This window comes from Notechis scutatus, chromosome 6 (genome assembly GCF_049901735.1).
Source record: "Notechis scutatus isolate UNSWTSFEM ecotype Mainland chromosome 6, rNotScu1.2, whole genome shotgun sequence".
NCBI lineage: Eukaryota > Metazoa > Chordata > Lepidosauria > Squamata > Elapidae > Notechis > Notechis scutatus.
In genome coordinates this window covers 70899262-70913921 of record NC_142014.1, presented here as the reverse complement: position 1 = coordinate 70913921, position 14660 = coordinate 70899262, and the positions used below count along the sequence as shown (strand labels likewise).

The 14660-nt window shown below is 39.5% G+C and overlaps 1 protein-coding gene across 1 annotated transcript; it reads right to left on the bottom strand.

Annotated features, from left to right (window-relative positions):
- Window positions 1-9031: 9031 nt before the first annotated feature.
- CAPZA3 (capping actin protein of muscle Z-line subunit alpha 3) lies at window positions 9032-10642 on the bottom strand. Its single transcript, XM_026687899.2, has 2 exons — window positions 10597-10642; window positions 9032-10011 (listed from the first exon to the last, which is right to left on the bottom strand). Exons 1-2 carry the CDS (start codon window positions 10640-10642, stop codon window positions 9095-9097), a joined length of 963 nt encoding a protein of 320 aa, XP_026543684.2. The 3' UTR covers window positions 9032-9094.
- Window positions 10643-14660: the final 4018 nt, after the last annotated feature.

Below are 14660 nucleotides of genomic sequence, written 5' to 3'. Positions count from 1 at the left end.
AGAGGCTACAATATAACATAGTGAACTCTGCTCTGCTAGGAGTTTCCACACTGAAGCTGAATGGTCATCTATACGAAATGTTTTAGTATTATAGCTCTTGTGCTTAAAAGGAGTTTGGTTTAGATAACTTTTGTGGTCACTTCCAATTCTGCTATACTGTCAAATGCTATGGTGTTGGTATGCAAATCCAAAACAGCAGCATTTGTGTGTTGATGTTACTGTCCATGTTTTTTTTAATTTTCTTATAATTTATTGCTAACATGGCTGTCATCTAGTGACAGTCATAGATGTTTGAAAGATTGGGAATTTGAAGGAAAGTATAGTAAATGATAAGCACCATGAATCAAAGTAATTAAAAAAATTGATATGACATGTATCTCAAATTTTGAGAAAGGTTAAGGATGTAAATAAATGTCAAATTCATGAATACCTGTTGGAAAATGAAGATGTAGGTTGAATTATAAATGAAAGGGCTAAAATGCATATAGTTGTGGGATTGCATGTTATATTCCTGTGAATAGTGATAACAGAAGAATTGGGTGTGAGCTTTGGGGAAAATGGAGCAACATCCTTCATGAGATTCAGGGGAAAAGTATTCTGTTAGATGGGTGGAAAACAAGAAAAAGCAAATAATTCAGAGGCTCAAAATGAATGAGAATGATGACTAGCAAGTACCTGCTTATAAAGCTTCATTCCAGGCAGTTTACAATCAAAATGTTGGTCTCTTTGCGATCTTTGCTTACAGCAAATGTTTATTTATTTATTTGATTTGCCAATTGTTTACAAGATAATAAGTATAAGTGTATACATAGTTGTGAATACATGAAATGGGTACATATAAGAAAAATAAAAGAATAAGAGAAACAATAGGACAGGGACGGTAGGCACGATGGTGCACTTATGCACGCCCCTACAGACCTCTTAGGAAAGGGGTGAGGTCAATAGTAGACAGTCTAAGGTTAAAGTTTTTGGGGTTTGGGGAAGAGACTATAGAGTCGGGTAGAGTATTCCAGACATTGACCACTCTATTGCTGAAGTCGTATTTCCTGCAATCAAGTTTGGTGCGGTTTACTTTGAGTTTGTATCTATTGTGTGCTCTTGTGTTGTTATGGTTGAAATTGAAGTATTCATTGACAGGTAGGACATTGCAATGTATGATTTTATATACCATGCTTAGGTCAGACCGAAGACGGCGTAATTCAAGGTTTTCTAGTTTTAGAATTTCAAGTCTGGTGGCATAAGGTATTCTACAACGAGTAGAAGAGTGGAGAACTCTTCTTGTGAAATATTTCTGGACTTTCTCAATTGTGCTAATATCAGATACGTAATGAGGGTTCCAGACTGATGAACTGTATTCGAGTATTGGTCCAGCAAATGTTTTGTATGCTCTGGTTAGTAGTGTGATATTACCAGAGAAAACTACGTAGGATTAGGTTAACAACTCTTAATGCCTTTTTGGCTATGTAGTTGCAGTGGGCTCTAGCACTTAGATCATTAGAGGTGAGTATTCCAAGGTCCTTTACAGAGCTTGGGTCATCAACAAGATCTTGACTATTCAGCTTGTATTTTATTTTCTGATTTTTTTGCCAATATGTAAGACAGAGCATTTATTTGTTGAGATTTGGAGTTGCCATTTGTTTGACCATTCAGATACATAGTCAAGGTCTTTTGTAAGGTAGCAGTATTGTCTGTGGTATTGAACAGCTTTACATCATCAGCGAAGAGAACGCAATTGCTCTTAATATGATCACAGAGGTCGTTTATGTAGAGTATGAAGAGAGTTGGTCCTAGAACACTGCCCTGGGGACACCACTATTGACAGGTACTGGATTTGATAGAACGCTCCCGATTTTGACCATTTGTTGTCTGTTTGACAGGAATGCTTCTATTCAGTTATTCAGTTGTCCAGAGATACCATAGGATTTTATTTTTAGGAGTAGTTTGTCGTGTACCACTGAATCAAAGGCTTTACAGAAGTCTATGTAGATTGCGTCAATTGCTTTGCCCTGGTCGAGTTGTGTCGTCCATATGTTTTTGCAGTGTAAGAGTTGCAGATTACAGGATAGTTTTTTCTGAAACCAAATTGTTTATTGGAGAGTAGGTTGTTTGACTCTAAGTGGAGGATGATGGATTGGTTAATAATTGATTCCATGACTTTACAGGTGACGCAGCATAAGGAGATTGGCCTGTAATTTTCAACTAGGCTTGGGTCTCCCTTTTTGAAGATGGGGATGACTGTGGCTTGTGACCATAGGTTAGGCAAGGAGCTGGTCCTGAAAGATTTTTCAAAGATTATGCTTAGAGGTTTGGCTATGGCAGTGGATAGCTTTCTTAAGAAGTAGGCACATATACCATCCGGTCCAATAGATAGAGATGGTTTTAGATTGCGTAGTGATTTTTCGACATTGTCTTCTATGAAATCGATATGTATTAGATCATTGTTGTTATCTGTGGTACGGCTAGGAAATACTGGGCATGATCCATTGCTGTTTACAAATACTGAGCCAAGAATGTGTTAAAGATGTTGGCTTTAATGGTGTCGTCGTTGCAGTCTTTACCATCAGGTCCTATCAAGGGAGGCATGGACCTTGAGTCTTTTAGTTTGTTGTTTACAAAATTGTAAAAGCTCGGGTGGAATTGGTGCTTAGAAGGTTTTCCTCTTGTTTAATGTGATAATTGGTGCATTCAGTCTTTATCTGGTGGCATAAATTTTTGTATCGGTTTTTGAAATTGGCAACGTGACCAGATTTGTTTTTCCGCCAGAGTGATCTCTTTTTGGATTGAAGTTTCCTTATTGATATGGGTAATCTGCTTTTTGTTTTGTTTTGGGAGTTGTTGTTGGAACATATAGTTTGATGACTCTTTTGACTTCAAGTAAAAATATGTTATAATGGTCTTCAACGGTATTGCATCCAGTGAATAGAGATTGCCAATCAAGGATGAGAGATCGTTGTCTATAAGATCATAGTTGCCTTTTTTGAAGTTACAATAGGGGATTACATCATTGTGGTGATTTTTGTGTGGATGTATGTTGAGACAAAAGTCGATCATATTGTGGTCACTACTGGAAAAGGGTTCTTTAGTTTGTATTCCGTAAATTAGGTTCAAACTGTTGCAGAAGATGAGATCGAGGCAGTTGTTTAGTCTAGTGTTGTTGATTACTAGTTGTTCCAGTCCCAGATTTGTAATAGCATTGTAGAAGGTTGTGTGTATGATTTCAGTTGTACAATCATTTAGGGTCCAGTTAATATGAGGTAGATTGAAATCACCAAGAAGATAAAAGGGTATGGGCAGGATGCAGCCCATGTTAGTAATGTATTTAGCTTGTTTACATGTTCGATGTCATAATCAGGTGCTCTGTAACATAGTAAGAATCGAATTGTGATATTTGAGGATAGTTCACAGATGATGGTTTCAGGAAGGGCAAGCTCCTGGGTAACTTGGATATTTTTTAGATGTAAGGATTTTTATGGAATATAGCAACACCACCTCCTCGACGATTTTCACGATCTGATCTGTAAACATGATAGTCTCTTACTGTGGTAATGGAGTCGGGAGAGATGCATTGAGCCATGTTTCACAGACAAATATAATGTCGAAGTTAGCCATATTTAGGAGGAAGAGAAATTCAGGTATTTTATTCACGAGGCTTCTTGCATTGAGTAGTTTGCATTTAAGGCCAGCAGTAGTTGGAATTGAGGTAGTTGGGGCGTGCGTGCCTAGTCTTGGGTGATGGTGGATGGGTTGAGGTAGGGTTGTGGTTGAGGGTAAAAGCTGAGTATTGGGTTGCGTGGCTTACTTTTGATACAGTCAGCATGGTAGTCAATGTACAGGTCCTTCTCTCCATTGTCTAGACGTTTTTTGAGTTCGATGCGTGAGTACGGGAGCGGGCACGTTGCTGTATGGTTAGGTCAGGCGCAACGGAGGTTCTTATGGTTGGTGTTGGTTTTGGCGAGTGAGTTTATAGTATAAATGAATTCGTTTGCTTGATTCATTTTTGCAAATGACCCTGCACAAGCGTGCCACAGAGCCGTCTCTATTTTTGAGCTCTCGGTCAATGCGGGAAATGTCAAGTATTTCATCAGCGGAGATGGTTGATGCTTGATAATTTCTGATGATGTTTTGGACAGTTGTGATGTCATCATTGACATTGGTGTCTTCTAGACCAAATAAGATGGCGTTTGGACGTTTCCGTTCACGCTCAACGGCTTCTCTGATGAGGATTGGGATATCAATATTTGTCTGGGTTGTGTTTATTTGTGGATTGGGTTTGGATTGGATTGTGGTTGATTGGTAGAGATGTGGTTTGTAGCTATTGGATGTTCAGGTTTTAGCGTTGTGTCTTTTTTTCAAGGTTGGATATTCTTTCTTTTACGGCGTCCAGGGATGCTACTATGATGTTGAGGATGTTTTAATGGTTTCGATGGTAGGGGATGTTTCAATGGTTTCGATGGTATCAACTCTTTCAGACAGATCCAGTTTGGGTCTGCATGATTTGCAGAAATATGGAAACTCATTGGATGATTTTAGGTATTGAATCATCTGCTCAGGTAATCCCAAGCAGTCATGATGAGTGTATTTTTACACAGAGAACATTTGGTGGAGTTTTCATTATCCTTTAGATTTTTGTAGCATTTAAGGCATGTGCAGGAGTCTTGTGGTTCATTGGTGGGATCATCTTCTCTTTAGGTTGTGGTTTGACGTAGGATTTTCTTTTTGGCATGGTAGGATTGTTAAAATAGTACGTTGATTGAATTAATTAAAGGAACAATTTTGGGTAATCTATATAGCCAATATTACATCAAACAATCAATTGCAGTAGTCTCTCAAGTCAGATAATATTCCTGAGCAACAATCAGCCTGAACAATTAATTACTCTAATCACTAATCAATTAATTACACTAATCATTAATCACACTGTTCATTTAAATTCACTAGATCAATGATTTTGCTATTCAATTAAATTACATGAATTTTGATCTTTTAAACTAGTCAGTAATCACACTATTTGCACTAAACACTCTAATCACACTAATCAATTAAAAACAATAAATCAGTTAAACCATTAATAAAATATTTTATAGAAATTGATTATCTAATCGTTGATATAGGTGATGAGGTAGAAAAGTTGTAAGATTTGAGGTAATAAGGTAGTATTAAGAGTCTGCAAGGAACAGGTTAATTGTTTAACTGGCAGCTGAATGGGAGGAATTTATCGCTAGCAGATCGCTATTACTCTGTAAACAGGAAGTTGTAACACAATGATCCAAGGGTTTGTATCTGAGTGAAGGAAAGATTGAACAGCTCACAGGAAACTATTTGTTTTTGTTTTCCCTTGATGAATGAGATGGCCCCTCGCCCGCTTGCCTTTGCGCCTCCGGGCTGTCTGTTTCACGCTCTTTAGCGGGCGTGAGAAGCGCTCGCTCCGTGTCTCCGAGCAATCTGTATCTTTGTCTTCTCTTACTTTTCCCTTCTTTCCGTTTTCCCTCACTTTTCCGTTTTCCTCACCGTCTTCTTGCCCGCCGACCACGGCGCCGCCATCGGGCAGATTCTTGGCGCTGATAAGATCGCCTGCAGTCCCCACTTTCTCTTGGGGAGATGATTCTGCCCGGCCCTTCCCGATCGTTTTCGGCACTTTCTCTTTCCCCTCTGGGGCTGTTTCCTTTCCCCTCTGGGGCTGTTTCCCCAAACTCCACTGGAAATCCGCTGCCGAAAGCGCCGCTGGGATTCCGAGCTCGATTCCTCCCAAGGCTCCTTTCTCTTCGGGCGAACCGGGACCTCTCCCGGGACCTTCTCGAGACTCGCGCCCGCCTGCGGTCCGATTGAAAAACGCACTCTCGGCAGCGTTTCTCCTGGACCCTGACTGGGTATTTAGGACTTACCGAGCTTCCGCCGAGCTCCCGGACAACGATATCCCTCAGGAGAACGTTAGGATGAGTTTGCGCCTTGCCGAGGAATGTGTTTTTCTTCCTATAGTAAATAGTTCATGACTTCATCAGTTCTCTTGAGGCTTATTAATGCTCAACTAGCTTTTCTCAGGAAGACTTTAATTAATTTCAAGAGTGAACTGGGGTGACAATGTCTCTTCAGTTCTGTCATGACAAAATATATTCTTTTTTTTTAATCTTTATTTTTCTCTTCATTACAGTTACCCTTCAGCTCCAATAGCCTTTTAAATTGTGTGGTATTTAAGTCAGATTTGTTTGCCTTGAAACTATTGTGTTTTCCCCAAAAAATCCATTTTCTGCACTGAGTCCCAGACTTACTCAGTGTTTTGCATCTTTTGAAGAAAATGCCCTTTACAGAGCAACATCATGTTATAATACTGCAATATGGCTACAATACAAAGACGCACAAAGAGTGTTTTAGGTGATAAGGAATTGTGTTTGTCAACAACTGCGGCTTGTAATATGGGGAATCTATCAAATTACAGTGGTAAGAACAAAAGTCAACACAGGTAGTCCTCAATTAATGATGGTAATTGGGACTATCTAAAGCTGTTGCATTGCCCTTCTAGCACAAAAACATCCCTGTTAGAGATGCTTGATGTTAACCTGAGGTTGGTGCTCTATATGCCAGGTTGCTTTTGTAAGTTTCATCTTTCTTTTATAAGAGTGGGTTTAGACCTCCTTCCATGACCTTGTCTCAAATTATCACAGGCCTGAAGCACAAGCAAGAGCCCATGCTAGACCTGATGTAACTCTCATGCACCTGGTAGTCTGCCAGCCCGTGGCTTAAAATTTCCTGGCAGCTCCCCTACTGATTTTGGTTGTGGAGAGCTGGCAGGAAGTTTCCTCACTTAACAACCATACTATTAAAAACAGCAATTCGGTCTGCAGAGATTTCCATTGTTAAGTGATGTGGTCACGGTTTACAACCACATGGCTTAGCAACAGAAACCCCCAGTTCCAATTGCCTTCGTAAAGACTATAATAGACATAGTTTTCAGGCACAGCAAATCTATATTACAAGTAAAGTCGAATCGGCACCATTTACAAAAACTGGGAACTTTCGAGTACGGGGGAATGCCGCCGGAACAAATAATATTCACCACTACTGAAGGTTTGCCTCCAGAAGAAGGAGAGACAGCGGAGGCGGGCCCTCTCCTCCTCAGAGGCCCCTGGTCGGGCCCCGCGGCCCCGTCCCGCCGCCTCGGGAAGGCAAACCCCCCCCCCCCCGCTGGGGTCCGCCGCGGAGGCCGTGACCCCCATTTTTTCGGCGCTCAGAAGCCGGGTTTTCACCAAAAAGAAAACAGGCTATTTGCTGAGGAGTAAAAGAACATTGGTTCTGATTAAACAAAATTATTCCATTTTCAGAAGGGTTGTTGTTCCATACTACTAAACATTTTCCTTGTCCCGATGCGCTGGCTAGAGATGAACTGAGTTTAGCCTAACTCCATCTATTCAGAAATAGTCCTCTCGAGAAATGTTGCTACCTTTGAAATTTCATGCTGCAAAATACATACAGATGGCTTTTTAATGTTGAAGCTAATGAGAACCATTTGCAAATAGAAGAGTAATAATTCCATGAAGATAACTAAATGACAATGGGCCATGAAAAACTTGTTATAATATCTCTGTGATTAGTAGTCTGCTCTCTGTACTCAGTGTATTCCTCACATACATGTTATCCAAGGCATATGATTAGCGAATGTAATATTGTTCATCCAACGATATTAATAAGTCTTTCAAATGTTCCACTACTTTCTATGATAAATCACAAAATATTTTTAATATGTGTTACAATGAACCAAATTCTTACTGAAAAGGTAAGATGATAGATGTTCAAGTGCTCCTATATATAAAAATAATATTTCATGCATAAATACCTATTCTTGAAAAAGACCTGGGAAGCTAGATGCTACTTATTTAATCTGATACAGCTCTAAGCATCAAGTCTATATCATTCAATTAATCAATATGGTAATCTTTGGACATCTTCTGTTTTGGTTAATCAAGAAGGTATGGCAAAGAAGCCAATTTCAAAGATTTGATTTTGAAACCTTAGGGTTTAAATTCTAAAATTTATGCCCTATCCTAAATGTCCATGAATTGTATTTACTTAATGAAATTTATTATTGAGTTTTCTGCCAATAGCCAGCACTGAATGTGGAAGACAAAAACAAAATGGAAGTAATTCATTTGCAGCTAAAAATTCTCATATAATTTTCAGCATTATATAAAAATAACTGAAACACCTAGCATGCCTTAAATTCAGTCAAAAATCAATTGCTGGTCAGCAGAGAGATAACAGAAGATAACACCACACTTTAATACAAAACATACTTCAAATAATTCCTGAAAATGTATTTTTAATGACCCTGGCTCAGAAGGAAACTGTAATATGAGCCTCTAGATATTCAGTTGCTTGAAGTGCTATAATAGTTGGTGTGAAAATGTTTTGGATACTGTTATGTTTTCACCTAGAAAAGCTGCCTTCATCATCCTTGGGATGCCAGACAAAATATGATTTTCCCCATAGGAATTTGAGACTTATTAATATTTTAATTTGGGATTGTTTTAATTTTACTGCCTATTTGAAATAGCTGTTTTTACTACATTTTACTGATTGGCATTCTCTATTTTTAAAATCCATTTAGAATAGTGACATTATGAGGCCAATTCAAAGCTGACACCACATCTGTATTTAAGATTTAATAAAGCTTTTTTTTTAAAATCAATATAGGGATTTTTAAAAAATTTACTCCTATCCAATAAATCCAGCCTTTGTTTTCTTAAGAAGTGAATGGTGTTAATAAGGGTTGTTTTCCCTATTTTATTAAGATGTAAATATAGACTCCCCTTTTATCTACAACACCATGTTAAAGAAGCTCCTGTCTTCTGTAAACGATCTTGATATTTTGCTTTATGTTCAAAGAAAGAAATGAAGTAGAAATACTAACCTAGACCCCACTGACCTGGATACTGTTTATTGTGAAGGACTGCATGTTTTCATGAACCAACAGGCAATAAATCAAAGAGATCACTTGGAATGTACTACACAACTGTTGTTTTATTTGGTCATTATTTCATTCACAGAGGCATTGCAGCAACTATAATGATCCATCATTTCCAGGGGCCTTCGCCTCTTTTCTCTAAGTCATCATCAGTATATCCCAAGAGATTGAAGTGCGAGTAACTGGGAGCCTTCTCCGAAACAGTCTCCATGTTTCATTTGACAAATTGTAGAGGCTATTCACCAAATCCATCTGAAATTTGTTATCTTCGGCTTCAATAAATTTCTCAAAATCCAAGGCAAATTGGTCCCGATGAATTAAATATACGGAACCTTCAGCAGTAGTACTTGCTGTCCAGTGAAGATTAGCTTTTTTGAAATAATGCAACTGTACTTTTAAGTCCCCTCTGACTTCTGAAGCAGGTGGAGTTACTGCAATTATCCATTCTGATTTCCAGAGAAAGTTCCAGAATTTCTTATTCTGGTGGCTTTCCATGCAGACCACAAGAAATGGTTTATTTTTAATTGTTTTTCTGTAGACCCGACAAACTCCTGAAATGAAATGCCTCTTCATGTATGCTTCCAAGGTCACATTAAGGGTTTCTCTCCATAATTCTGCCTTATCTTTCCTAATATTACAATAAAGTAGAATTTTGTCAGCTCTTCTATTCAGGGGATCGAATGTGAAGGAAAGCTTGATCTGTGGATCAAAGAAGCGATCACCTCCCATGTCATTATGGCGAGTCACCAGAACATTGTCTCCTTTTATGGTTGCAGTGGTGAAATTTTTCTTGGAATGATTAGTGCACACCTGAGCAACCTCTTGCTTCATGAGTTTATCATCACAAAGCAGAAAGCGAAGGTCTTCAAAAACATTCTTAAATTCACCCGGAGGGCATTGTTTTAACAAATTGCATATGAATTTTATTTTCAGTGCATTAGCTGCTTCTTCTTGGGATGCTTCAGTTTCCTCAGGGGATGGTTGTTCTAAATCTGGCGATGAGATTGCAAAATAAAACAAGAGCTCTTTCAAATGTTTATGAACTAAACTGTACACTGCTTAACTGACATTTCTTCCAAAAATAGAACGAAGTAATTTTTCATTTTGAATCTTTCTTAAATTGTCAATTCCAGAAATAAGTTTAGAACTTTCTAGGATTAAACTAGATCTAGAATTGAATGTGAGCTTATCAGGAATTTTAGTGGAAGCTGTAAAATCTTAGTTCATTGCAAACTAAATTTGAGTCAGCAGTGATGTGTTTGCAAACCTCCCTCCAATCCTTAGAATGAAATGCTATTTATGCTACATCAACTGAAATATTATTTATTTATCACATTTGTAAGGCTGCCTGAATCCATAGCAACTCTACATGGTGCACATATTAAAAATAAATTAGCAATAGATAAACATACAATAGATTTCCAGAGAAAATAACTGACATCTTCTCAGACATACTTCATTCCCTCAAAGGGACTACTGCTCAATCTACTACAAGGCCTGGGGGAAATGGCATAATTTAAGAGCCCATTTCAACAAGGCTATGATAGGGGCAAGGCCGCTCTCTGGACATATGCAGTTCCAGAGGATAAAGGCCACAACAGAGAATGACACTGTTTTAATTGATGGGACGCAAAGCATACCAGCTCTGTCAGATTGAATATAATGGCCAGACCCTGAAGGAGACATAGAGTATCTCAGTTAGCCAGGCCTTATAGAGAGCTTTATAGATGGAGAGGGCACAGAGAATGACCTTAAAAGGACAGAAAGAAGAGTCTCTAGCAAGGCAACAATCAGATAAGTGGGACTTGACCTCATTTGAAGCAACTGGGTTTGAGTAAATGACTCAGACCATCCCTAGTTCACAGAGAGATAAAGTGAGGGAGGAAGAAAGACCGTTTGGACTCACAAGTGGCTACAGTAAAAGAAATACTGAGTTACAAGATGTGGATTTGTTAGGTCTATTTTTAAGGGATAACACCATTATTACAAGTCTCCTACTCTGTTTCTAGACAGGCTGACGATCTTACTTGGTGGCTAGAGATAGCTTCCAATTCTCAGGGCATGCACTAATTACCAACCACCCTTGCTGTAGCATTGCTGGATGTACCAGTAGCAAGTTGCTGGATGTACCAGTAGCAAGTGGATGTTCAAATAACCAGTTTACAAGATGTGGAGCCCTTGGTGCTCTCTGAACTTGATTGTTTGCTTACAGATATTTCATTACCCAACTAGGTAACAACCTCTGTGAGTAATGCTCCATGTTTATATGCAGTGGCTTGCCATGCCAATTTTGATAGGTTTATGGGGGGTTGGGGGATACAAGAGGAGGTGGATGGCTTTCTCCTTGGTACCTCCTTGGTACCTCCTTGATTAGGGTATTGTTTTCTGCTCTTAATCCTTGCTTATTTGGGTGTTAGCTGCCAGAGAGGATATTTTTCTGGTCTTTTTGTTTCTTTACTGCTTGTTTAATGCCTCTTTTGAATGGTGTGTAAATATGGTGTGTAAATATACGGTGACAGCATTCAAGTATACTTTATCATTTCTATTACTTTTTGCTTAGATTCAAAGCAGAGAAAAGAGTGGCTGCAGTTACATAATGCAGATGGAGGCTTGGACATTTCTGTCAACCTGTTGTTGGGTTCAAAGATGCTTTTTCAAAACCAACTGGACTGGTTTTTTTTTTCCCCTTGAGGAGGAAGAAGAAGATGTTTCACTTCTCATCCAAAAAGCTTCATCAGTTATGGAAAGATGGTGAGGGCGATGGAAGGATTAGTTCCGGCAGGATGGGAAGGAATTGGACCAGTGGTGGGATTCAATTTTTTTTACTACTGGTTCTGCGGGCGTGGCTTGGTGGGCATGACACGGGAAGGATACTGTAAAATCTCCAGTCAGAAGTGGTATTTTCTGGTTCTCTGAACTATTCAAAATTTCTGCTACCAGTTCTCCAGAACTGGTCAGAACCTGCTGAATACCACCTCTGAGTTGGACCTTGAGGGCACAGATGAACCCCCAAGTGGCCTCAAGAGCTCTCAGGGAGAGTGCTAACGACCAGATGACTGCAAAGAAATATCGGCCTTCCAACCTCCCCCATTCTGTCAGAACTAATTTCTGATTTTTAACTAATTTCTCACTTGTCACATTTCCCTGAGATGCTAGGAGTCACTGCTCAAGTCCCTTGCAGATAGAAATAATTTCCTGCATTCCTTCTAAAAAAGAAGGGTAGAAAGATGAGACTCAAGCAGTATGTTGAGATGTTCCTCAACTTATGGGCTAGGATGTCAACCAAGATATAAGTAAAAGGAGAAGAATCAGTGCATGTTAAGGCATAGTCACAATTGCATCATTAAGGGCAGTCAAAGTGACCCTGAAGAGCAACTCGAGTTTTATCTTGGTTTTACCAGGCGTTTCCGGTTTCTTGTCCTTTGCAGCTTGGGCATCTGCTGTTTGCTTTGCTGGTGCTCCTGGTGTAGTTGCTGAAGTTGCTGGTGCTCCTGGTGCAGTTGCTGAAGTTGCTGGTGCTCCTGGTGCAGTTGCTGAAGTTGCTGGTGCTCCTGGTGTAGTTGCTGAAGTTGCTGGTGCTCCTGGTGTAGTTGCTGAAGTTGCTGGTGCTCCTGGTGTAGTTGCTGAAGTTGCTGGTGCTCCTGGTGTAGTTGCTGAAGTTTCTGGTGCTCCTGGTGTAGTTGCTGAAGTTGCTGGTGTTCCTGGTGTAGTTGCTGGAGCTGCTGCAGGAGGAACAGCGGGGGCTCCTTTTTAGACAGACAGACAGACAGACAGACAGACAGACAGACAGACAGACAGACAGACAGACAGACAGACAGACAGACATAGTTAGATTAAACACATAAGCCAAAATTACAACCCACAAAGACAAAACAAGGACATCCATTACCGTCAATTAAGTGACAAGGGGTGACTTACCCGATGCTGGCTTTGCTGCTGGTGCCCCTGCTGGAGCTTGTGGTGTTGTTGTCGGTTTTGCTGCTGGCTCAGCCTTTAAAGGGGCCACCACAGGAGGAATGGTGGGTCCTGCTGAATTGTTTTTTTTAAAATATATACATGAAAAACACGAAGAAGAACAACAACCCACCAGGAAACAACAAGGGTAAGATGTTGTCTGTAAGTAATTGATAAGGGGTAATTTACCAGGAGCCTGGGGACTGGCTGCTGCTGCTGGTTGTGGAGCTGTTTGAGGTTTTCATTTCCAAGGAGGTTAGCCAGAAGATATATTATAAGAAAAAATATTAGGACTTGTATATTGAAGCTTGACACAAAGAATAAACAAGGAAAGGTATTATCTTCAATTAAGTAATAAAGGGTGACTTACCAGGTGCTTGCTTTGCTGCTGCTGCAGGCTCTGAAGGTTGTGGTTCTGTTGTTGGTTTTGGTGTTGATTGAGTTGTTAACGGGGCTGCTGCAGGAGGAGCGGTGGGGGCTGCTTTTTACATGATAGATAGATAGATAGATAGATAGATAGATAGATAGATAGATAGATAGATAGATAGATAGATAGACAGACAGTGCAGATAGACAGACAGACAGATGATAAATAGATAGATGATAGATTAGAAATATAGATGGATGGATAGATAGATAGATAGATGATAGATAGATAGATAGATAAATAAATAGATAGAATGATAGATAGATGATAGATTAGATAGATAGACAGACAGACAGACAGATGATAGATAGATAGATAGATAGATAGATAGATAGATAGATAGATAGATAGATAGATAGATAGATATAGATAGATACATATATGATAGATGGATAGTATAGATAGACAGAGACAGATAGATACATAGATAGATACATAGATAAATAGATAGATAGATTTTAATTAGATTAAAAACATAAAAATAACAACCACAAAGAAAAAAAGCAAGGTAAGTTGTTATCTTCAATTAAGTAATAAGGGATGACTTACCTGGTGCTTGCGTTGTTACTGGTGCACCTGCTGGTGGTTGTGTTGTTACTGGTGCACCTGCTGGTGGTTGTGTTGTCAATTTTGGTGCTGGCTCAGTTGTTAAAGGGGCTGCTGCAGGAGGAACAGTGGGGCCTGCTGAATGTTTTTTTTAAAAAAAAAATACAAACACTAAGAACACGAAGGAAAACAAGGACCCTCAAAGAAACAAAAAGGAAGGATGTTTCCCATAAGTAACTGATAAAAGATGACTTACCAGGAGGTTGGGGGCTGACTGCTGCTGTTGGTGGTGGAGCTATTTAACGTTTTCGTTTCCAAGGGCATTTGGCAGAAGAAATAATACAAGAAAAATAACTATTAGGACTTGTATGTTAAAACTTGACAAAACAAAACAAGGAAGAGTGTTATCTTCAAGTAGGTCATTTAACAATAGTAATAGCACTTAGACTTATATACCACTTCACAGTGCTTTACATCTCTCTCTAAACAGTTTACAGAGTCAGCATTATGCCCATGACAATCTGGGACCTCATTTTATCCACCTCAGAAGGATGGAAGGCTAAGTAAACCTTGAGCCGATCAGGATTAAACTGCTGACAGTCGGCAGAATTAGCCTGCAATACTGGATTCTAACTACTGCGCCACCATGACTTACCCGGTACCTGCGGTGTTGTTGGAGCAACCCCTGGAGCTTGTGGTTCAGTGGTCGTTTTTGGTGCTGGTTGAGTCGTTAATGAGGCTGCCACAGGAGGAACGGTAGGACCTGCTAGATTGGTT

Bases quoted from the DNA above. Each gene is read 5' to 3' on its own strand.
- CAPZA3 (XM_026687899.2), bottom strand. From the start codon at position 10,642: ATGTCTCCTTCAGGGTCTGGCCATTATATTCAATCTGACAGAGCTG. The intron at 10,012-10,596 runs GTATGCTTTGCG...TCAGTTAAGCAG, and splicing joins TATTCAATCTGACAGAGCTG to TGTACAGTTTAGTTCATAAA.